Genomic DNA, 21,679 nt, shown 5'->3' on the forward strand with positions numbered 1-21,679 from the left:
CCCAGCAATCTCACTCCTGGGCATATACGAAACTGGGCAGCTAGTAAGTGGTGAAGCTGGGGCGAGGACCGCCATCACCTGACAGCTCGCCCAGCAGTGGGCTCCTTACAGCGGGGTTCTCAGCCAGCAGCCTGCCTCAGAGTCACCTGGGGGGATGCAGGTGCCCAGGCCCCTCCTTTCCCCAGAACTACTGAATTGGAACCTCCAGGAATGGGGCCATGTCGGCAGCAGCCGCAAAAGACAATCTGGTTTTCTTGCTTCAGTGTTCAAAGGTGTTCAGTCCCAACTGTGAGGCGTGAAGAGAAATGAAATTTTAAATGGAGGCTCAGAAGTGTCCACGTCTGATTTCCTCTGCTGTCTTTTTAGTCAGTTCCCTAAACACAGCCTCAGTGTGGTATTTTAGCTCAAAGCCACACTTTTCAGGTCCAAGGGAACTGCTAAAGGAAAGGAGATATTTCTATCTGAATTCCAGTTTTTCACTGCTTTTTAGTAAGTAGGCTCTTATAAAAATATTCCTGAGAATGAATGAACACTAAGTTCAGATCCTCTGTTAATTGTGTTGCTACCATGTTCTTGTCCCCATATTTATTTTTAGACTGAAAGAAATCAAGGGAAGGCATGATATTATACAAATATTATGATAATTAAATAGGCAATACCCGAAGGTAGAGATGCATTGCTGCTGACCTCAGCTACCCACTGAGGCTCAGATAATAATTATGAACGTTTGTTAGCACCTCCTCAGGCCAGTGCTGCACTTAGCATTTTGCACATGTGATCTGAATTACTCCTTAGAGCAGCTCTGTGAGGTAGGTTGTGGGATAATAGAAAATGTAGACTGTGGATAATAAAAGCTACCCTGGGGAGTTTTTGTAAGGATTAGCGAATTGACTCCACTCAGCATGGCCCTTGTGTCGGGGTCCCCAGGACCACTGGGAGGACTCCCAGGATTTGGTGTATAGTTGTACTCTCAGCTGTGATTTACTGCAGCAAAAGCAAAATCAGCAAAGGGAAGAAGTGCATGGACAACATCCATAGGAAACCAGGTGCGGGCTTCCAGGAGTCCTCTCCCAGTAGAGTCACACAGGACGCACTTAATTGCTCCAGCATCGAATTGCGTAACACGTGGAATGTTGCCAACCAGGGGGCTCGTCAGAGATTCAGTATCCGAGGTTTTTACTGGGGGCTGGTCACGCAGGCACCATCTGTCTAGCACGTACCAAAATTCCAGAATCAGAGCGAAGGCAGGTGTTCAGCATAAACCGTACGGTTTGCACAGTTTGGGTACAGTAGTCAGCCTGAGGGGGAATGGTGGGAACCCTCTCAAAATCCAAGTTCCCAGATGCCAGCCTTATAAGCAGGCCTTTCTAAGGATGGCAATCTCAGGCCTGCTGTGTTCACTCTTTTTTTTTTTTTTTAACATCTTTATTGGAGTATAATTGCTTTACAATGGTGTGTTAGTTTCTGCTTTATAACAAAGTGAATCAGCTATACATATACATATATCCCCATATCTCCTCCCTCTTGCGTCTCCCTCCCACCCTCCCTATCCCACCCCTCTAGGTGGTTTTGAGAGACGGGAGAGCCGAGTCTCACAGAGTTTGGGTGGCCTTCCTAAGGATACACAGCTGGCAGGTGGCCAGGCCAAGATCTGGAATCCAGGTGTCATGGAAGGCCCTGAGAAAAATCCTTGTGGAGCCAGAAGACCTTCTACAGTTCAGTGCTGGCCACTAGAACTTTTTGCAATGAAGGAAATATTCTCTATCGGCACTGTCCAATGTAGCAGCTCCTAAGCAAGAGTGGCTATTGAGCACTTGAAATACGGCTAGTATGACTAAGGAGTTGAATTTATAATTTTACTTAATTTTCAGTTAATTAAAATTTAAATAGCTACACGTGGCTAGTTGCTATAGTACTGGACAGCACAGTTCTACATCACAATGTAACGGATTTTTCTTCTCAAGGGAAGCAGATGGGATAAACAGACTTTGGCTCTTGTTCTGAGCTAAGGAACGCACTGGTCTATGTGTCCCTCTCAGCCGATGTCCTTGTGTGGGTTCAACAGCGGAAACTAACATGCAGTATTTGCAAATCCCCTGGGGAAAGCCTCTTTTCATTTGCTTGGGTTTTTGTTGTTAAAGAATAGGAAGGAACTGGCCCCTCCAAAAAGAAAGCATTCAGGTGGACGCTATAGGGAATTTGGAGGCCCTTCCTGGTAAAGCAGCCCTGCTGGACCCAGTCTGCCCCGCTCGGGAGTGGGACCTGCACAGCCCGTTCTCAGGCCTCTGTGTTACTAAGAGATGGGGGTGCGCCCTAAGTCAAGGCTGGCTTTTTACCTACTTGTACCTTCTCTGTCTGCTTTTGGGTGAAAAGCTTATGAGCAGATAACCAGAAGCCCAGAGAAGGGGAGAAGAAATTTTAAGAACCTATAGAATTGGTTAGATAACTGAGCCTCACTCCTCTTGTGTCCATCCAACCCCAGGGGGTGATGCGGTCCACAGGCAGCGCACGGGGCAGGCCTGGTGAAGGCCAAGGAGAGCTGATGGATCGGATGTTGAAGAGGCTGGAGCACTAGCACAGGGGTTTGTGCACCAGCTTCCGAGTGAATCGACCTCAGTAGGAATCTTGGTTCCAACACCTTAGGAAGGTTATTTAAGGTCACTGACCCTCAGTTTCCTCCTCTGTAAAATGGGAAGGTTATTGTGAAAATTAAACGTAAGCATCAGTAATACCAGCTGCTTGCCTCTGGCTGTGATTGTTGTCTCCCGCAGGCCAGGTTGGGTTGTGGGTGACGGGAAGCACAGAAGGTGAGAGCCTGGATTGCCACTGACCCGGTACCCCCTCCATTCCAGCAATTCCCCTTCTGTTTGATGTCCGTGAACATCACCCGCATCACCATCCAGGCCTTAAGGGAGGAATGTCTCTCCAGGTGAGTCCCCACGCTGCTCACCCTGCCCTCCCCGGCCAGCAGAGCCTGGGTCCCTCCCACCCCCCAACCCCCCTGCCTCATCCTCCCAGCTCGCTTCCTCACCTGCTGGTTCCGGGGTACCTGGACAGATCCCCGTGCACCAGCCTCGCAGCCCATCTCTCCTCCCCAACCCTGACCTCAGATGTGAGGGCTGCTTGGGGAAGGGCTCCCCTTGGGGGCGGGGCGGGAGGGCCCCCAGGTGTCAGCCTCTGTCCACTGCTGAGCAGGTGACCTCCCTCGTCCCGCAGGGAGTGTAACCGGCAGCAGAAGGTGATCCCGGTGGTGAACAGCTTCTACGCCGCCGCTTTCCTCCGCCTCGCGCACGTCTGGAGGACGCAGCACAAGACCATCTCTGACTCGGGCTTTGTCCTCAGAGGTGTGCTCGCTCGCTCTTCTGGGGAGGCCTAGGTCCCCGGGTTCAGGGACCCCAGGGTGGCTGCTAGACTGGTTTTGGGTGCCCTCCTTTCCCCCCACCCCGCATTCACGGCTTCTCAAGTTCCAGCTTCGCCAGGCCTCCAATCCCACCCTCGGGAGCCTGCCGCTCTCCTTCCTCTGCCGCCACTCTCCTCCCTTTCTGGCCCTGTACATCGGGTGACTATATTTTCTGAATCAAAAGCTGGGCGCAACAATTGGACTGGCTATTCGAAGTTGAGACTGTCCTGGACAGGGTAGAGCGTGTGGTCCCTGTGGCCGAATCTGGTTCCTAGGTCTCCCTCTCTGGTGAGCTCTCCATCTTAGACGACTCCTTCACCCTCCTCTCCAGAGCCTCTGGGTTGTGCATTCCACAGCCCCCACAAGCCTCCTGCTCCCCAATCCTCTCTGTTCCAGACTTGGAGGTGTTGGCCAAGAAGAGCCCCAGACGGCTGCTCAAGACCTTGGAGATCTACTTGGCTGGAGTGTCAAAGGGACAGGCCTCCCTGTTGGGGGCGCGGAAGTGTGCTGGGCCACAAGCCCCTCCCTCCAAGGATCTCACTTTCACAGGAGTGTGTGACCTGCCACCACACTCCTCTGAAGGCACATGGCTGATCTGACCAACCCCAGTGAGCGCCGCCGGATCAAAAGCCTTGAAGGGGCTTTGTACCCTGGCACCGTTCTGCCCCTTGCGGCCCTAGCAGAAGGGATGTAGGAAGCCTGTTGGGGGAGCCAAGGACCCTCACCTGCATGAGACATGAGGGGCTGTTAAATTTGACCCACTCCCCGCAGACCTTCCTACAGAGCAAGGAAAACGTTGCCATAATCTTAGTTGGGCTACAGCTTCCAGAGTTGGGTCCTAGGTAATTTCAGTGACAGATCATGAGGTGGGAGACCCCATCTGGATGTTCCACACAGCCCTACATCAAAGATATTCCCAAGGAGAGGTGCCGGAATTCTGACTCCCTGGCGGCGGGGCTTTCAGGCCTCAGGGGTCCACGGGACAGGGACCAGACATGGGCTGAGTAGTTAGAATGTGAAGGGAGATGGCAGCGGTGGCAGCAGCTGACAGGGGGCAGCATGAACCAGAGAGTGGACATGGGCCTGCCTTCCTCACCATCCCCTGGGGTCTCTGGCCTTGCACTTATCCTGCCCTCACCTCTCCCCATCCCTCCTCCCCACTGCTTGTGACACAGAGCCAGGCGCTGGGCTAGGTGTCTGCTGCCACCCATCCTAACCGCCCACCAGCTGGGCTACCCCCGTGGAGGCTGTGCAGGTCCCATCAGGGATGGTTCCCTGGCCTGGGCGAGGGAAGGAGGAAATTCACGTACCAGCAGTTTTTAAATAAAAGAATTCTTCTGGGTTAAGAGTCTCAAGTGTTCTCCTTCCAGACAAGCTCTGTGCCTTCCTGCGGCCCTGTTACCCCAGGGTCCCCTTTAGAGCCAGGCACTCGGCCGGGTGACGTCCTGGTTGTCTCTGGTGCTGGTCATGGGCCCAGGAGAGGTCGCTGTGCCCTGGCCACACTCCCGCCAAGTTCATATACACTGTCCAGCCTCACCCTGCTGCACTTACAGACCGGGAGACTGCACGCTGTAACCAGTGGGCAAGGCGGCCCTGGCTCTTGTTAAAGTTGCCTGGTGTTTGTCCTATATTTGCTTCTGGGGAAGCCGGCTGTTGTCGCTCGACTCACAAAAGGGCCTCCAGGGCTTTGGCGCTGGGGAGCGGGGGGCAGGTGAGAGCCCCACTAGGCTGCTCTCCCGTCCTCTGACCTCCCTCAAGTAGAGTCATGGAAGACAACTGTCCAGCCCCGCAGGCCTCTCCAAGGCTGCCCCATGCAGGGGGAGGCCCATCACAGAGGTGGAGACGACAGATGGCCACCCAAGTATGGAAGGGACTCCTGTCAGCAGGACGCCTCAAGGGCGGGGCTGGTAATGGACCCTGCTGTTTGCCTTGTGTCGTCTCTGAGCTCATCAGCCGAATACCCGATGCAACGACGTGACAAGCCAGCCTCCCGCACAGAGGTGTAGAGCCGTGCCCTTGCTTGGTGATCGATCATACATCACTCGGAAGCTGCCCTGCAGTGGATTATTGAGGCGCCTGAGGAAATACCGGCTTGAGTGGAGATGCATCCCATACCCGCCGCCACAACCTTCTCCCAGTCGGTTCGTGAGACTGAACCGAACCTCGGGCTGAAAGTGATCCTGAGCCCTGGCCCTGTGCCACCTCCCTATTGGGTTCACAGCAGTGCCTGCCAGGCCCACTGGGACTCCTGGCCCCTCTGCCTCATCATGCAAAGCCAGCTCTGGCCTCTCACGGGTTGTGGAATTGTCCCCTGGGTCCTACTCCGCCCAGCATGAGGAGGAGCCAGGTGACTAGGTGGGGCGGGAAGAATTAGCCCAAGGCAGGCAATGCAGGCAGAGAGCGGGAAGAGCACTGGTCTCCTTTATTGATCATCCGCGGGGGGGCCTCTCGGCGCTGACCAGGCAGCTGGAGGAGAAGCAAGCGGGCGGCAGGTGGGGGCAGGGCGACGCCCGCCCTCACTTCCAGTCCTTGAAGAATTGCTTGAAGATGGGACTCTCTCGGCCCTGGGGCAGAATCTCCACCTGTGGGATGAGCAGGGGAGGAGTCTGGCTCACAAGGTTGCCACCTCTGCCTCTGCGGGGGAGGGCCAGAGCCAGGGAGGAGGGTGCTGGGCACCAGGCCCGAGTCCATATGCCATCCAGGCCAGGTATGCTCCTCCAGATTAGCCAAGAGACGAGAAAGATCACAGGGACGCGGGCTGAGAAAACAGATTGCTTCGAGGACTCAGGCGCAGTTTCACAGATGCCCCAGTTATACATGAGCCTTATCAGCTCCCCTCAGGATGACCTGTGGTGTGGCCGTGTGCTGGGATGAGAAGGGGCGGAACCAGCTAGGGACCTCGGCCCGGAGAAGGTGCACAAGCTGCCCAGAGGCGCACCCGACGTGCTGGGCTCCCAGGGGAGCACTGCCCAAACATCCTCTTAGAAAACAACATGCATTGTAAAACTTGGAAGGATTGAGAAGGCCTTTCCCACAGGGTGGGTCTGGGAGGGAGGCCTGACTGCTTCTGACTGTGCCCCAGGCTTTCCCGCCCTTCTAGTCCAGTCTGAGAGGCAGGAGGCCAGGGAGGAGCCCGAGGGGGAGGGCGCTGGGGGGAAGGGAGGCTCCGCACCTGAGTGTTCGGGGCATACCGCATGCGGGCGATGAAGTCCTCAGCCACTTGCAGGGCTGCCTGCCGTTCCTTCTCGTTAGCTTTGCGCCCTGGATCATAGGGAGGGGACTTTAAAAAAATTTTTTATCTCTTGGCCGCTCCGCGAGGCTTGCAGGATCTTAGTTCCCCCAGCAGTGAAAGCCCAGAATCCTAACCACTGGACCGCCAGTGAATTCCCAGGAGGAGATTTTGTAAAAGAGAAGGTAACCCTCTCTAGCCCACATCCCACTTCTCTCGAGGAGACTTAAGGGGGTTCAGAGAATAGCTGGCTCCTTTTAAAATAAATGGACCAGGAGGCACTAAGAACACTCAGGGGGCTCTTTGGAGGTGGGAGGTTAGCCCCTCCCAACCTGGCAGCTCCGGATGAAAACTGCCCTCTGCCTGCTCCAATCATCAAAGCCCTCTTCCCCGGGCCAGGGCCCTAGGGATATTCAGGGAGAACTAATGTCTCCCTGGCATCAGACTCTCAGGCCCCTCTCTCCCACTCCAGGGCTCCTCGCCTTTTGAGTCTGTCAGCTGCACTGTTATCAACTGTTTTTTTGCAAAATGAAATTGGACCAAAAAAAGGATGTGAGTGACTGTGATCTTACTCCCACAAAGCCAGATGCCAACATCGGCCTAATAGTTATGCCAACTAAGAGCCGATAAAAAGGGAGAGCGGCGTCCTCCCTTCCTGCCTGCAGGCAGTCCCTTTAACCAAACTGCGCTCCAGCTGGAGGCGCTTTTCCTGGGAAACAATGTTGTGAACTGTGGTTGGCTCTCCAGCCAGGCTATGAAAATCTAGTTCGCGACAACCGTGTCTGAAATTAATGTGCTGTATCCTTCCTTTGTGATTACAAAGTACTCCTCTTCCTGGCTCCCAAGTTTCCTGCTTCTCCACTGGTTTCTTGGTTCTTTTTTTTTTTTTTTTAATATGCATTTATTTGGCTACGCCGGATATCTTCGTTGCCACGTGCAGGCTCTGTAGTTGCAGCGTGTGGGATCTAGTTCCCTGACCAGGGAGCGAACCTGGGTCCCCTGCATTGGGAGCGCGGAGTCTTAGCCCGTGGACCACCAGGGAAGTCCCGGTGTCTTGGTTCTTTGCTTGGGGTTAAATACACTTCCGTGGGCATCTGGGAGCACCACGCCCACCCCGTTGGTTCTGTGGGAAGGTACCCAGAGGCAGGAGGGAAAAGGCAGCCCCAGAAGCACAATGCTCCCCCACCCAACCGCCTTACTTCTTAGAAAGCTGCCCTGCTGCTTGCCACTCCTGGCCCTTCCCTGAGGCAGGAGTGTTACTGCCCAGTAGCTGCCAAGTTAGAACACCTAACGTTTCTCCATCCTCCTGGATGGGAATTTCTCTTGGCCTTGGTTGACCCCACAAATATTTTATTGAGCACATGCTATCTCGTCAGGACACTAGAGACCATATGGTTCCTGCTTTCAAGAGGTTTATAATCTGGGCAGGGAGGTGAGACACGTTCAAGAAAAGACAAGCACAGAGAAATAAGGAGGCTCCCGGTACCGCTCAGAGACTCAGAGCTTTGTTGCATTTTCAGAGTTGGATCTAGCAAACAGGCTTCCGCACAACAGTGTTTCATTCCCAGCCAACCCAATCTCTTGGAAAAACAAGTTTTACCAGTTCGCTACCCACTGCATAAGGTGGGATTTCATATCTAAGATCGATCTCTCACACCCCAAGGCAGAATGGCAGGATCAGGGGTCCCAGCGGCCAAAGGCCTAGGAGAGCTCTGTGACAGTGGCCCTAACACGCAGGCCCTGGGCCAGCAGCAAGGCCTGGGAACTGGTTAGATGTGCAGATTCTCAGGCTCTGGTCCAGACCTCGTGAGTCAGAATCTCAGGGGTGGGGTCCAGCTATGGGTGTTAACAGGCCCTCGGGTGATTCGGAGGCAGACTAAAGGTGCAGAGCCCTTGCCTGGAATTAACGGGCTGGGCACAGGAAACCCTGAGAAAACCCACAGCCGCGGAGGCTCCCTGAGTCAGCCGTCTCTGGGTCGGCCGAGCCCTCCCGCGGGAAGCCTTGCCCGGTCAGAGTGGCTGCAGGGGTCTCAGGCTGGGGTGCAGAAGCCACACGTACCCTTCCAGATGTAGATCTTGCTGCAGAGCCCGTTGTCCAGCACAAAGCAGTCGTCGGGTATCAGCATCTCGGGGGCAAAGGGGCTGGAATCGGCCACCTTGGTCAGGCTCATCTGTCCAGTGGCATCAGAGACCTGGGGGAGGATGGGCAGTGCCATGTCACCCTCCTCCCTGCAGCACAAAGCCCTAATCTCCACCAAGGAGCAGCTGCCTCTCCAGCTGCGGCACCTCCCACCGCCCCAGGCCAAGCAGCAGACCGGAGGTGGAGGGAGCACGACAGGCAAATCCTGGGCGACCCCCAGCCCTACTTCAGGCTCAATCACCGCCTCACAGAGCCCCAGAATCCATGGAAATTAAGTAGACTCCAAATTAACGAGTGAAGGTAAAGAATCCCACAAAATAAAGCTCAGCGTGGGCTTGTTTCAAACCTTCTCCAAGAATGGGCCGGAAGCGAAGTTGCATTCATCTCCTCCAACATCCGTTCACTTCCCATCCTACCCTCACTCCAAGCCCTGGAAAAACCACCCTGGTGGCTGGCGCAACCTCCCACTGCTTTCTCCTCTCCTTTCAGCCCCACAAGCACCAGGCTCGTACCCCGCCTGGTCCTAGGGCAGGCCTGGGGCGCCCACCTTATACAGAGCCGCAGCCTGGGCGTTTGTCCGGTCAGCTGTGAGGTCTTCCTCAGGGTCGCCCTCCTTCAGAGCGGGCTTGGGGCCCAGGACCTGCAGGGGTCAGGGCGGGCCACGTTTCCAGGGATTCCTGGGCACTCAGCCTGGACCTTCCCAGCCCATCACACCCAGGGCCACCGCCCCAGTGGGACAAACTCTGTCTGCACAAGGGCGCCGGGCACAGGTGGGGAGGGCTAGGTCCTCCTGCCCGGCCACCAGCCCCTCCGTCCCGAGGGGTACTTGACTCTGAATCCCACCAAGGCACCCGATGAGTTAGCCAAGCCCTGAGCAGCACCGCAGATGCCCTCACAGCCCTCCACCCGTCGCCCTCGTGCCCCCAGCTGATCACTGCCTCTCTCAGGGGCTTCCAAGCAGAGCTACCCTCCCCACAGCTCTCCACCTGGATCATGTCGGCAGGCTCCTCCCCATCGGTGACAATCTCCACCCGGGCCTTGCCCTGGCGCTCGCTGTCCCGAATGGCCAGCGCCAGGTCCCGCGCCTTGTTTCGCTCCAGGATGTTGGACTTTGCACCATACCAGGTGAAGATGTTCTGGAGGGAGGTGGGGAGGCGCGGGTTAGAGCCGACAGCCTGCATCCTGCCCTTCACAGGGTCCGCAGAACTGCCCTCTGAGGCAAGATGATCAAAGACAATCAAGAAGGCAGAGGGGAACCAAGGCCTCTCTGGGGACGGGAATGACAGTCTTTCGCAAGAGCGATTCTCTGCCCCCGCATCCCCATCTTTCTCCACATTACTTGTGTCATATATTGAAACATCTTTATCTTGTTTATAATCTATCTTCCCTGACTAGAAAGTAAGCCTCCTTAGGGCATGAGTGTTTTGTTTTGTTTGGCTTGGCTTGGCCCACTGCTGTAGGCCCAGTGCCAAAACAGAAATGGGCACATCGTTAGGCCCAGAATAAATATTTATTGAATGAATGAATGGGTGAATGACATCCCTGGGCCCAGTATCTCACACACCTCTGCACCCCCGCCGGGCACGGCCCTCATCAGCCCTCCTGAGCGGGTCCCCTGCCTCCATCTCACTACTTCCAGTCCTCCTTCCAAACAGCATCTGGGTTGCTCTTCCTGCCCCAAATCTTTAGCACGACAGATGCGGTCCAGACCCTCAGAGAATCAATCTCCTCCTGCCCTGGATCTCAGCTCCTTAGCCATTTCCACTCCCACCGCTCCTGTTCCCACCCTGGGTCCCGGTCAGGCTACATCCTTCCCTGCTGTCGACATGCATGTCTGCACCCTTATCTGTCTCAGTGCCTCGGCTTACCCATCATCTTCGCCTGGAACGGCATTTCCCCTCCGTGAGGGTCCAGTCAAATGGCGCCTCCCTGGGACAATGGCTTGGGCTTGGGTTAGAAGGCCTCTCCCTGCCCCCAGCTCCCCCAGCACAGGCCACTGCCCCTAAGAGGGCCCTCATCACCTCCTGCCGTGGGTTACAGCCAGTGACAGGCCCGTCTTGGCTGCCTGCCCTGGGTGAGCAATTTGTGGTCCCCGTGCTGGCTCAGAGCAGGCACATAGATTCACGGAGGGAAGGGATGAGTGAAGTGATTAACGCATGGGCTGGAAGGCGGCTTAACTCGGAGCTACAAAGGCTCCAGGAGAAGGAGAGAGTAGGCTCCAGTGTTAGAGGCAATGGCCAGACAGCAGAGGGAGGTTTCTGTCCTAAGAAATACAGGGATGTCTTGTAATGGCTGCAGCGACCCCACTTGGAATGGGTTTAGAGCTTCTCAGCCCCTCTCCCTTTGCCCTGGCCTCCTGGTCCCTGACCTTTTAAAACACAATGCCAGGGAGTTCCCTGGCAGTCCAGTGGTTAGGACTCAGCGCTTTCACTGCTGTGGCCCCGGGTTCAATCCTGGTTGGGGAACTAAGATCCCAGAAGCCTCAAGACACGGCCAAAACACACACACACACACACACACACACACACACACACACACACACACACACACACACGGTGTCAACACAGGTGGGTGCTCAGTCAACCCTGCCTACCCACCTGGCCCAGGTCCAGGATGAAGCAGTCCCCTGTGTTGAAGCTGTCCCAGCTCAGCGCCCGCTCCGTGGCACGGATATTCTTCTTGCCCTTCACCTGGTAGAGTTTCTTGATGGCAGCCGGGGTGGCCCACGGGGAGCTCTTGTGAAATGCTGACTCCACGCCGCCTTCCTACAGCCCAGATGGCCAGCCTGAATGGAGGCCCGAGCGCTCCACACCCCATCCCACTGGGAGGCAGGCAGAAAGGTGGGGAGGACCCAGCCCCGTGTGGGCCTGCGACTTTTGCAGGGTAAGGACCAGCTGGAAGCGGTCCCGACTCTGAGAGCAGCCGCGGGTTGGGGTACGGGAGGTGGGCTCTGACCTGGTACTTAAGGCCACGTGGGAAGTAGCTCATGAAGAGGTCGGACTCATTGCCCTGTACTTCTCGGTGCTGCACAGGCCGCTCCCCAAGCAGGGTGTTGAGGTGCACGGCCAGCACGGCGCAGGCCCCCTGCTCATCCCGGGACGACTGCTGGCCTGGGGCGAGTGGGAGGTGGCAGGGCACGGCCCGTGAGACCCTTGCCAGCCCCGACCCCTGCCCGGGCCAGTCCCCCCACCAGTCCTCCCAGCCCCTTTACTTACCTATCCACAGGTGCAGGTCAGAGAGCTCTTCCGGGCCATTGTGCAGCACTAGGTAGGAGTCTCCCGAGAAGAAGATGCCCTGGTTCTCAGGGGCCACGGGCACCGGCTTCAGCTTCTCCACCCGCCATACGTGCAGGCCGGGGTCCTGCACCGAGGCTGGGAACGGAGAGCCACTGCGGGAGGGGGGAGGGTTGGTGGTGGCCGGGGCCCACAAGTGGTGGAGGAGACAAGCAGAGAGACCTGGGCAGGCCTGGGGACTGTGGTGTGGGGGTGAGGAGGGGCAGCCCTTGGAAGAGAAGAGGGGAGGGGTGAAGGGAACGGGGTGCATAGCCTACCTCTGGGGGATGGGTGAGTACATGCTGTCTCCAGATCTGGAAAGACACAAGAAGCCATTCTTATTACAAATGTCATGACAACCAGCCTTCACACTGGTCTGGGGAGGTCCTTCCGGGTGGCCAAGTGCTTTCATACTCAACTAATTCATCTCCAAGAGCTCAAGAGGAGATTATCCCTGGCTCCATTATGCAGGCAAAGAAACTCAGGCTCAGAGAGTCTAAGTCCCAAATCACACAGTGACTAGTGAAAACGACTAGGAGTCTCTGGCCCTGGGCCGGTGTCTTCCCCTTGCTGTGACCTCTTCTGCTTCCAGACTCCTAACTCTGGGCATTGCATGAGGCTGGGATACATCTCTCTAAGCAATAACTGCTTATATTTGAAAAGTCTAAAGTCAATGACTTAAAATCAATAAACCAAAAACCAAAACAATAGAGAAAATCAATGAAGCTGGTTTTTGGACAAATCAATAAAATTGATGACCCTTTAGACAAACTGATTAAGAAAAGACTCAAATTTCCAATATAGAAACAAAAGAGATGACCACCACTACAGAGTCTACAAGTATTAAAAGGATAAAGAGAATATTACAAACTTTATGCCAGTACATTTAACAACTTACACGAAATGGGCAAAGTGCTTGAAGAACACAAATTATGCAAGTTCACTCAAGAAGAAATAGATTACCTGAAGAGTTCTAATATCTATTAAAGAAACTGAAATTGTACTTAAAAACTCCCCCTTCCCAAAAAAATTCCAAGTCCAGGTAAATTCTACCAAAAACTTAAGGAAGGGGCTTCCCTGGTGGTGCAGTGGTTGAGAATCCGCCTGCCAATGCAGCGGACACGGGTTCGAGCCCTGGTCTGGGAAGATCCCACATGCCGCGGAGCAACTGGGCCCGTGAGCCACAACTACCGAGCCTGCGCGTCTGGAGCCTGTGCTCCGCAACAAGAGAGGCCGCAGTAGTGAGAGGCCCGCGCACCACGATGAAGAGTGGCCCCCGCTCGCCGCAACTAGAGAAAGCCCTCGCACAGAAACGAAGACCCAACACAGCCAAAAATAAAATTAATTAATTAATTTTAAAAAAAACTTAAGGAAGGCATAATACCAATTCTACACAAACTCTTCTAGAAAACAAGAGAGCACTTCCCAACTCATCCCATGCTGCCACCATTTTCCTGATATAACAAAACCAGATAAATACATTATAGAAAAGAAAATTAGACCAAGATCCCCCAGGAACACAGGAAAAAAATATTAACAAAATTTTAGCATATGGAGTTCAGAAATATATAAAAAGATAAAACATCATGACTAAATAGGGTTTACTCCAGGAATGCAACGTTGGTTTAACATATGAAAATCAATGTAATCCACCCTATTAACAAGCCATATAAACAAACATAAAATCATCTCAATAGATACAGAAAAATTATTTAGAAAAATTCGATATCCATTTTTGATTTAAAAAAAAAAAAAGCTTTTAGCAAACTAGGAATAGAAGGGAACTTCCTTAACCTGATAAAAGGCATCTACCAAAAGCAAACAAAAAAATCTCAGAAAAACAAAAAAAACTACAGCTAACATTAGACTTAGTGCCTTCTCTAATACTTAACTCCCTCCCTAGGGAATTTCCCCCAGTCCCAGGCATCAGCTATCACTTTTTTTTTTTTTTAATTAATTTGTACTGGCATATAGTTGCTTTATAATGTTGTGTTAGTAACTACTGTACAGCAAAGTGAATCAGCTATTCGTATACATATATCCCCTCTTTCTTGGATTTCCTTCCCATTTACGTTACCACAGAGCATTAAGTAGAGTTCCCTGTGCTATACAGTAGGTTCTCATTAGTTATCTATTTTATACATAGCATCAATAGTGTATATATGTCAATCCCAATCTCCCAATTCATCCCACCCCCACCTTCCCCCTTGGTGCCCATATGTTTGTTCTCTACGTCTGTGTCTCAGGTATCACTTCTGTACGCCCAGCTCCCCTCAAATGCCAGGATGATGAATATCATCTTTATTCTGTAGGTCAGTAAGAGCAACCTTTTTTGGACAAAAGTTATTTAGGGAAAAAAAAAAGTGCTAAAGGCAAGCATTTTAAAAAAATACTATCGTTTAAAAAATTTCACAAGTGTAGTAGCTGTAGCTTCACTCACTCTCTTTCCTGTGTTCCCATGACTAGAGGGTTTCTTTCTTTGGCTGAAAATGCAGAGCCCACACCAGCAAGCACTGCCACCTAGTTCATGCTATGCAGCTAACAGGGAGCCCCAGCGGTGCAAGGGAAGGACCTGGGGAACTTCAGGGTTAAAAGGCACCATGAGGAGACTCTTGGGGGCTGGGGAAGCAGGAAGGGCAAAGGGCAATCTTTGGGGGATGGTCGGGAGAGCAGAGGATGTTGAGTCTGAGTACCAAACAGAGGGGGAAACAGGAGCAGTGGCCATGGGTGTAAAATACCAGGTGAAAATGACTTTCCTTTTCCTTCCTAACTTAAAACATAGCTGAAGGCATTTTTTGGAACCACACTTCCCCAAGGTAGAGGGGAGGCAGAGAGGGGGAGGTTTGGGGGAGGGAACCTGTAACGGTTCTCCATCCCACAGAGGGTCACATGCTGTGCCCACATCCCTTGTAACGGACAGCTCAGCCTGCGACTCAGGCCCGAAGTGGTGAGGCGGCCACCCCCGAGACCGAGCCGGTGGGGAGAGTTCGTGGACAGAGATGGCGTGAACAAGTGGGCCAACTGTGAGCTGTCTAATTTTTTTTTTTTTTTGGCCGTGTCACACGGCACGCAGGACCTTAGTTACACATCCACCGATCGAACCCGCACCCCTGCAGTGGTAGCGTGGCATCCTAACCACTGGACTGCCAGGGGATTCCCATATTTTTTTGTTCTGTGTCCTGACCTGAGAGCTCAGGCCATAACTCAAAAGCAGGCAGCCCACTTGTGGGGCTACAGGCCTCCGAGAACCACTGCAGTGTTTTGGTGAGGGGGGTTGGCTGCCTGGCCCTCATCACTTTGGCTTTCCAGCCCAGCCGCCGGTTAGAATTACCTTGGGATCTTATAAAAACATCGAGGCCCAGGCCTGAAGATTTTGATTCCACGGATCTGGAGTGAGGATGGGCATCTGCACCTTGAACTATGTTCTAGGTGGTTCTTATGCTGCCAGTTAACTCTGTCCAGAACAGCATCTCACACCTGCCTGCACATCAGAGTCACCTGGGGGCTTTAAAAAAATCCCAATGCCAAGGCCAGTTAAAACCAGACTCTCGGGACTTCCCTGGTGGTGCAATGGTTAAGAATCCGCCTGCCAATGCAGGGGACACGGGTTTGAGCCCTGGTCCGGGAAGATCCCACATGCCGCGGAGCAACTAAGCCCGTGTGCCACAACTACTGAGCCCGCGTGCCACAACTATTGAAGCCTGTGTGCCTAGAGCCCGTGCTTCGCAACAAGAGAAGCCACCGCAGTGAGAAGCCCACGCACCGCAGCAAAGAGCGGCCCCCGCTCGCCGCAACTAGAGAAAAGCCCGCGCGCAGCAACGAAGACCCAACGCAGCCAAAAATAAATAAATAAATACAATTGATTCTTTAAAAATAAAAACCAGACTCTCCAGGGTGGAGCCCGGATGTCAGTGTTGGAGAAGTTCCAGATGACTCTAAAGCTGCCCGCCAGCCTCCTGCTCACAGCTCTCCCCCGCAAGCGCCCACTGCCATCGGCCTGTCACTCCTCGCCCTCCAGCTCCTCTGCCCAAGCCCGCAGCTCCTCAGCTTCCTCAGTGTGAACCTCCACCTCACGTCCATCCAAGCCCCACCACCCCTCCGGGCCCATTTCAAGCCGCAGCCATCTGAAGAGGCTTCTAGGACACTGGGTGGCCTCGGCCTTCTCTGGGAGTTCTCCCAGCCCTCTCACCTAGGAGCACACCCTTCATTTCCTGCTTACAGGCTGTCTTGGAGCATGACCTGACAGCTCAACCAGAGCAGGGGACATGCCTGGTACTCCTGCATTCCTTAAGCAGCCCACAACAGGGTCTATTCAATTCCATTCAGGGTCTATACTGGGAGCTTGGCACTGGGCAAAATGAGGGCGGAGGGACACAGAAATAAAGAACAACCCATGCGAGTCTCAAGGTCTAGCTGATGGGGGTGGTGAAGCAGGAAGCTATCACATGCAAGGGACCGCAGACAAACTTCCCCTACGTGGGGAATGTCACAGAATCACAGATGTTGGCATTAGAAGGAGCCTTAATACTTAGTTAATCCTACTCCACATCTGCCTCCTAACATGCACCTAAACACGCACAGTGCAGAAATCCCTACATCCCTCACCATCCTCTTCTCGAACACTTCCAGTGATGGGGAACTCACCACCTCAAAAGGCAGCTGCTTCTGTACCTCTTATGTTAAAGCCTTTACTTTTTCCCACTCTGCCACAGTGTGCTGCGTTATGGGCCTGGCCATCTCCCCCACTAGACTATAAGGCCTTTTGAGGAGGAGCCATATTTTGCCTCTTTGGGTCGAGCTGGAACCTCACACTGTGCCTGGCACCCTGCAGGCACTCAGAGAATGTATTTGATTAACTGGACTTTCTCCAATTATTAGACCAGATGGAGCCTAAGAGGTAGCACAGGAGGGCTTCCCTGGTGGCGCAGTGGTTAAGAATCCGCCTGCCAATGCAGGGGATACGGGTTCGAGCCCTGGCCCGGGAAGATCCCACATGCCGCGGAGCCACTAAGCCCCTGCGCCACAACTACTGAGCCTGCGCTCTAGAGCCAGCGAGCCACAACTACTGAGCCCACGTGCCACAACTACTGAAGCCTGCGCGCCTAGAGCCCGTGCTCCACAACAAGAGAAGCCACTGCAATGAGAAGCCCGCGCACCGCAACGAAGAGTAGCCCCCGCTCGCCACAACTAGAGAAACCCCGCACGCAGCAACGAAGATCCAACGCAGCCAAAAAAATAATAAATATAAATAAATAAATTAAAAAAAAAAAAAAAGAGATAGCACAGGAAATCAACAGGCAGGAGCAGCCCTGGAGGCACAAAGCAGAGGCTATGGGTAGGGGCAGGATGTTTGCCCTGCTGGCTGTCCCAAGGTCCCGACTCCGGAAGGAGCCGGCCTTTGAGGACACACTGTGAAGTGGGGGGGTCAGTTACGCAGACCTTTGCGGCAGTGCTTGCCAGCTGTCAGAATGACAGGTCCTCCCCGCTATCTGTGCCCTCCTCAGATCCCGAGTCCACTGATGCCCAACAGGTCCCTTCACCGCACAGTCCCGGTTTGCCCTTAGGTGTGAAATGCAACAGCCCCTACCCTTCTCCCCTAGAAAGAGTAAGGGGCGAGTGTCAGCACTAGAAATGACACCAGCTCCTCCCAGCCTGCACCCTGGACATCTGCAGGAGCTGCTGGGCCCAGAGGCCTCGCCTGGAAACTCCTCGGCCAGTGCTCTCTCCCTTGACACCAAGCAGGACTCCTACCCTTTCCTGGCTCCACCTTCGCCTCCCTCACCCACCCCTACCCTACCCCAGGCAGCTGGCTGGACCGTGGGCTGGGGTCTTCTTGAATTTGCAAAATAATGGACCGTGCCACCAGTGGTTAAGACTCCACGCTTCCACTGCACGGGGCACGGCTTCGATCCAGGTCAGAAAAAAAAATGGACCGTGCCACACAGTTTAAATTCAAATGCGAGGCCTGCCCACCTGCCCCCAGCCATTCCAGCCCACCTATCTACCATCACGCCACCATCCTGTCTTAGGAACAAGTGTCCTCAAATCTGAATGCACCTCCGGGCTGTCTGAGGGCCTTCAGGTGTCCGGTCACTCAGTGTGGTGGCCTCTGTCAGGAGGTTGGGCACCACTTTCCCACAAGCCAGGACAAGCCCCGGCCCAGGAGTTCCTTATCCGTATGGTGAGCCCAATCCACCCGTTGCCCGGACAGCTGAGGCTCCAGTGACTGGAAAGGACAGCAGGTGGGGCACACCAGTCCTGGACAAAGCGGCTTCCAGAAACATGAGCCTCTGTTTCTGCCCTCGCCTGCCCACCTAAGAGGGTCCCGGCCAGCCCATCCCACACCGATCCTCCCTCAGCCTCGCTCCACTTTCACCTCTCCGTGCAGCTCTGCTTCCTCCCACTTCTGCTTTTCAGGCTCTGCTTCTTTCCAGCCAGCCCCACCCCCCACCCCCCCCCCCCCCCCCGCGGCCTCTCCCTTCCCTCTGCTATCTCCTGATATTCCCACCCATCAGCCCCACCCCTGGGCTCCTTCCCCAGCTGGTGCCAAGGCCCTGTCCTCGGCAGGAAAGGGTAGACTGTGCTGGGCAGGCAGGCAGTCCCAGATAGAGGAGATCGACATTGGGGGCTGGCAGGGAGTGCGGCCAGACTGGCTCCTCAGAGACCCCCATAGGGAGGTGGAGGCCCACGCCAGCTCGGAGCCCCGTCACAGTGGCCTCCGCCGGCTGCAAGCCAGGGCTGGCAGCTCTGAGTCTGGGACCTGCGAGGGAAACCACAGGAAAGCCAAGACTGCCTATGTTCCCCACTCACCAGACTGAGGCAGGCACGTCTGCCTGGCCCCAGCCTCTGCTGGGTTAGTCACATTTCCTGGGTGGGGTCACTGGCTCTGCACCACTTTTTCCTCCTTCTCGACTTGCCTTTCTCCTTGCCTGAATGCATACATTTGATTTTTTTGTTGCTGTTGTTAAAGCTCAGTTCCCAGGGAGTGGCTGAGGCCGGGAAAACATTCTTTGCTGTGTCCTGCATGCTGGATGCCTCTCAGATCTACCCTTGCTCAGCTTCTCATTCACCAGATGTTGACTGTCACACAGTCTCGGCCCAGGGTGCTCTGAGGGACAGCAATAAAAATAAGCATGGCTCTGGCTCAACCCAGGGGCCATCTTGCCTCCATCACATCGTAAGGCCCTGGAGCTAGACTGGTCCAACTCACTTGTCCGCTTTCCAGAGGAGGATATGAAGGCCCTGAGAGCACAAGTGGCTTGCCTGTGATCACACAGGGAGCAGGAGACAGAGCAAGGGAAGCTTCCACGCCCTCCTGAATCCGTGCAAGAGGATGCAGCGGAGTCCAGAACTCTGGCCCACCTGTCCTGGACACAGGCCAGGCCTGACCCAGGGTTGATCAACAGGCTAGTTAAGAGATAAGGCTCAGCCTTCAGGGTCAGGCCCCACCCAGGGGGCAGCAGTGGAAGCGAATCAATGCATGTGTTAGAATTTCTGGACCAGAACAAGATAAGTTGAATGTCTTCTTCAAAGAACACAAACGCTAGCTGGCACCTGAGTGTCTCCATGGCCTTAAAAAGAGGGTCTTGTCCTCACGAGAGCCAGAGGCTGGGCAGATAACGTGGTAGAATGGAAAGAGTTGGACAGTTTGGCTACTTACTGGCTCTGCTTCCTCCTGCAAGTGACTTAACTTCCTGGAGCCTCCCTGTGCCCTACCTGTAAAAGGGGCATGAAGACAAAAGTGAAGATTAAATGAAATGGTATAATTAATGAGCAAATTATAGACGCTCAATAAACCTAGATGGCTTTCACTTGCCAACACACAATTTACCATGGGACCCCAGCACCTCCCAAAGCAATGCCCCTGCCCTCTCCCTTCACGGTTTAGCAGAGGGATGGAAAGTTAAACCCCAGATCACCTCTCCTCGCCCTGCCCCCACCCGGCCCCAGCGAGGTTCGTCGACGCTGGTCTGCACTGGTGCAAAACCCGGTGGCTCTAGGGCTCTGGACTCCGCAGGGCACAAGCAAGGGCACAAGGATGAATGGGGGTCACTGCTCTCTCTCCACACTGGACCCTCACCTGGCTAAAAAGGTGGCCCCATCACCACGGGGTGGGTGCGGGGTGGGGGGGGAGACGTTTGCGAACGAACAGCGAAACAAAAGAGCAGGTCAGTTAAAAGAGTCTAGGACTCTCTAGCGCCTTGGAACTCTAACAATAACTAACGTTATTAATCACATTATCTGGTAACCAGACTCTAAAAGTTGTTCTTTAACAGACTCATTTTTCCTCCCTCTCCGGTCTCCCCAGCAGGTGTGCTCAATTCCCAAATGGAGGAAAATAAAGCATTTCTTTAGCACTGACTCACCCCCTCCCGCCCCTCCTTACGGGAAACGAGGAGACCTGACTAGACACGCGGCTGCGCCCCTAGGAGAAGAAGGGGGAGCCGGGCGCGCAGAGGAGGGGGCCCGCGACCAGCTGAGCCCCTCCGACCCCTACAGGGGGAGCCCGGGCGCCGGGTGGTCAGACCCCAAGCGCTACTTGCCTGCCTGCGCCCTGCTGCCTTGTTCCGGCCACTGTCTCTGCCGCCCTCCCCTCCCCTCCCTTCCCCTCCCCGCTCCCGCCCTCGACGTGACCGGCTAAAAGACGCCCCGAGTGAATCAGAGGGAGGGGCCTGAGCTGGCTGGGGGCGCTGCTGAGCCCGCCCCTCGCAATAGTCGTCTCCTCCGCACCCCCCCGCCCTTCCCCCCCACCCCCCAGCCATGGGGGAGACTCGGCTCCAAAACGAACCTAGAAGTGGGGCGGGTATTCGGGAAACTAACAACAGTACTCTGCAGAAAACTTGGTGAGAGCAAGGCAGTGTTCACAACCCACTCAACTGTTAGATTTTTGGCCTGGATTAAGCTGTAACAGCTACTCTCCCTCGAGTGCCTACTATGTACTCAGTGCTTTAAACGTGACCTCGTTCAGTCTTCACAACTATTTGTCATTATGCCGCTTAATAGATGAAGTCTCCCGGAGGCTCAGAGAGGGTAGGTAACTTGTCCAGGGTCACACTGCTAGTTCAGTAGCAGAACCAGGATTCTAGGCTGGTCTGGCCTCAAAGCCAGTGCTAGAACTGGAACTCCTCACCCTTCTCGTCTTTTTTTTTTTTTTTAATTTTTTTGGCTGCGTTGGGTCTTCGTTGCTGCACACCGGCTTTCTCTAGTTGTGGTAAGCGGTAGCTGTGGCGAGCAGGGGCTACTCTTCCTTGCGGTGCACATGCTTCTCATTGCAGTGGCTTCTCTTTGCGGAGCATGGGCTCTAGGCGCGTGGGCTTCACTAGTTGTGGCGCACGGGCTTAGTTGCTCCATGGCATGTGGGATCTTCCCAGACCAGGGATCAAACCCATGTCCCCTGCATTGGCAGGCAGATTCTTACCCACTGCACCACCAAGGAAGTCCCACCCTTCTTGTCTTTATTCAGAGGAAAACAGGCCAGCCAGTGTTTGCGCCCAGAGGCTAGGCCTTCCGGAAGTGAGCAGGACAGCAAGTGGTCCACACTTCCATTTTTGCTTCTGAATGGAGAGAGCCCTGCACAGCAGGCAAACCCCGGCAAATGTCAGCTGACGAGAGGCATCAGGATTAGGACATGGCCCCTT

The 21,679-nt window shown here is 54.5% G+C and overlaps 2 protein-coding genes across 7 annotated transcripts in view; one reads left to right on the top strand and one right to left on the bottom strand.

Annotated features, from left to right (window-relative positions):
* ELMOD3 (ELMO domain containing 3) overlaps positions 1-4,746 on the top strand; it is a 28,256-nt gene extending 23,510 nt beyond the window's left edge. For 2 of the 3 annotated variants that reach the window (XM_068564884.1, XM_068564885.1), the window contains exons 11-13: positions 2,853-2,929; positions 3,217-3,344; positions 3,732-4,746. In XM_068564884.1, coding sequence (XP_068420985.1) covers positions 2,853-2,929; positions 3,217-3,344; positions 3,732-3,994 — 468 coding nt within the window. In that variant the 3' untranslated portion in view covers positions 3,995-4,746. The remainder of the gene's footprint in view (positions 1-2,852; positions 2,930-3,216; positions 3,345-3,731) is intronic. The other variant, XM_068564886.1, reaches the window with a different exon arrangement.
* Positions 4,747-5,800: 1,054 nt separating this feature from the next.
* CAPG (capping actin protein, gelsolin like) lies at positions 5,801-20,655 on the bottom strand. Of its 4 annotated transcripts, none has more exons than XM_068564887.1 (11): positions 20,585-20,655; positions 19,702-19,757; positions 12,320-12,355; positions 11,985-12,157; positions 11,725-11,879; positions 11,367-11,534; positions 9,756-9,905; positions 9,317-9,409; positions 8,689-8,821; positions 6,573-6,661; positions 5,801-5,982 (listed from the first exon to the last, which is right to left on the bottom strand). In XM_068564887.1, exons 3-11 carry the CDS (start codon positions 12,340-12,342, stop codon positions 5,917-5,919), a joined length of 1,050 nt encoding a protein of 349 aa, XP_068420988.1. In that variant the 5' UTR covers positions 12,343-12,355; positions 19,702-19,757; positions 20,585-20,655; the 3' UTR covers positions 5,801-5,916. The 4 variants fall into 4 exon arrangements, with proteins under 4 accessions (XP_068420988.1, XP_068420989.1, XP_068420991.1 ...); XM_068564888.1 differs by lacking the exon at positions 20,585-20,655 and adding an exon at positions 20,122-20,142; XM_068564890.1 differs by lacking the exons at positions 19,702-19,757; positions 20,585-20,655 and adding an exon at positions 18,852-18,870.
* Between the last annotated feature and the right edge of the window lie 1,024 nt (positions 20,656-21,679).

This window comes from Eschrichtius robustus, chromosome 15, assembly GCF_028021215.1.
Source record: "Eschrichtius robustus isolate mEscRob2 chromosome 15, mEscRob2.pri, whole genome shotgun sequence".
NCBI lineage: Eukaryota > Metazoa > Chordata > Mammalia > Artiodactyla > Eschrichtiidae > Eschrichtius > Eschrichtius robustus.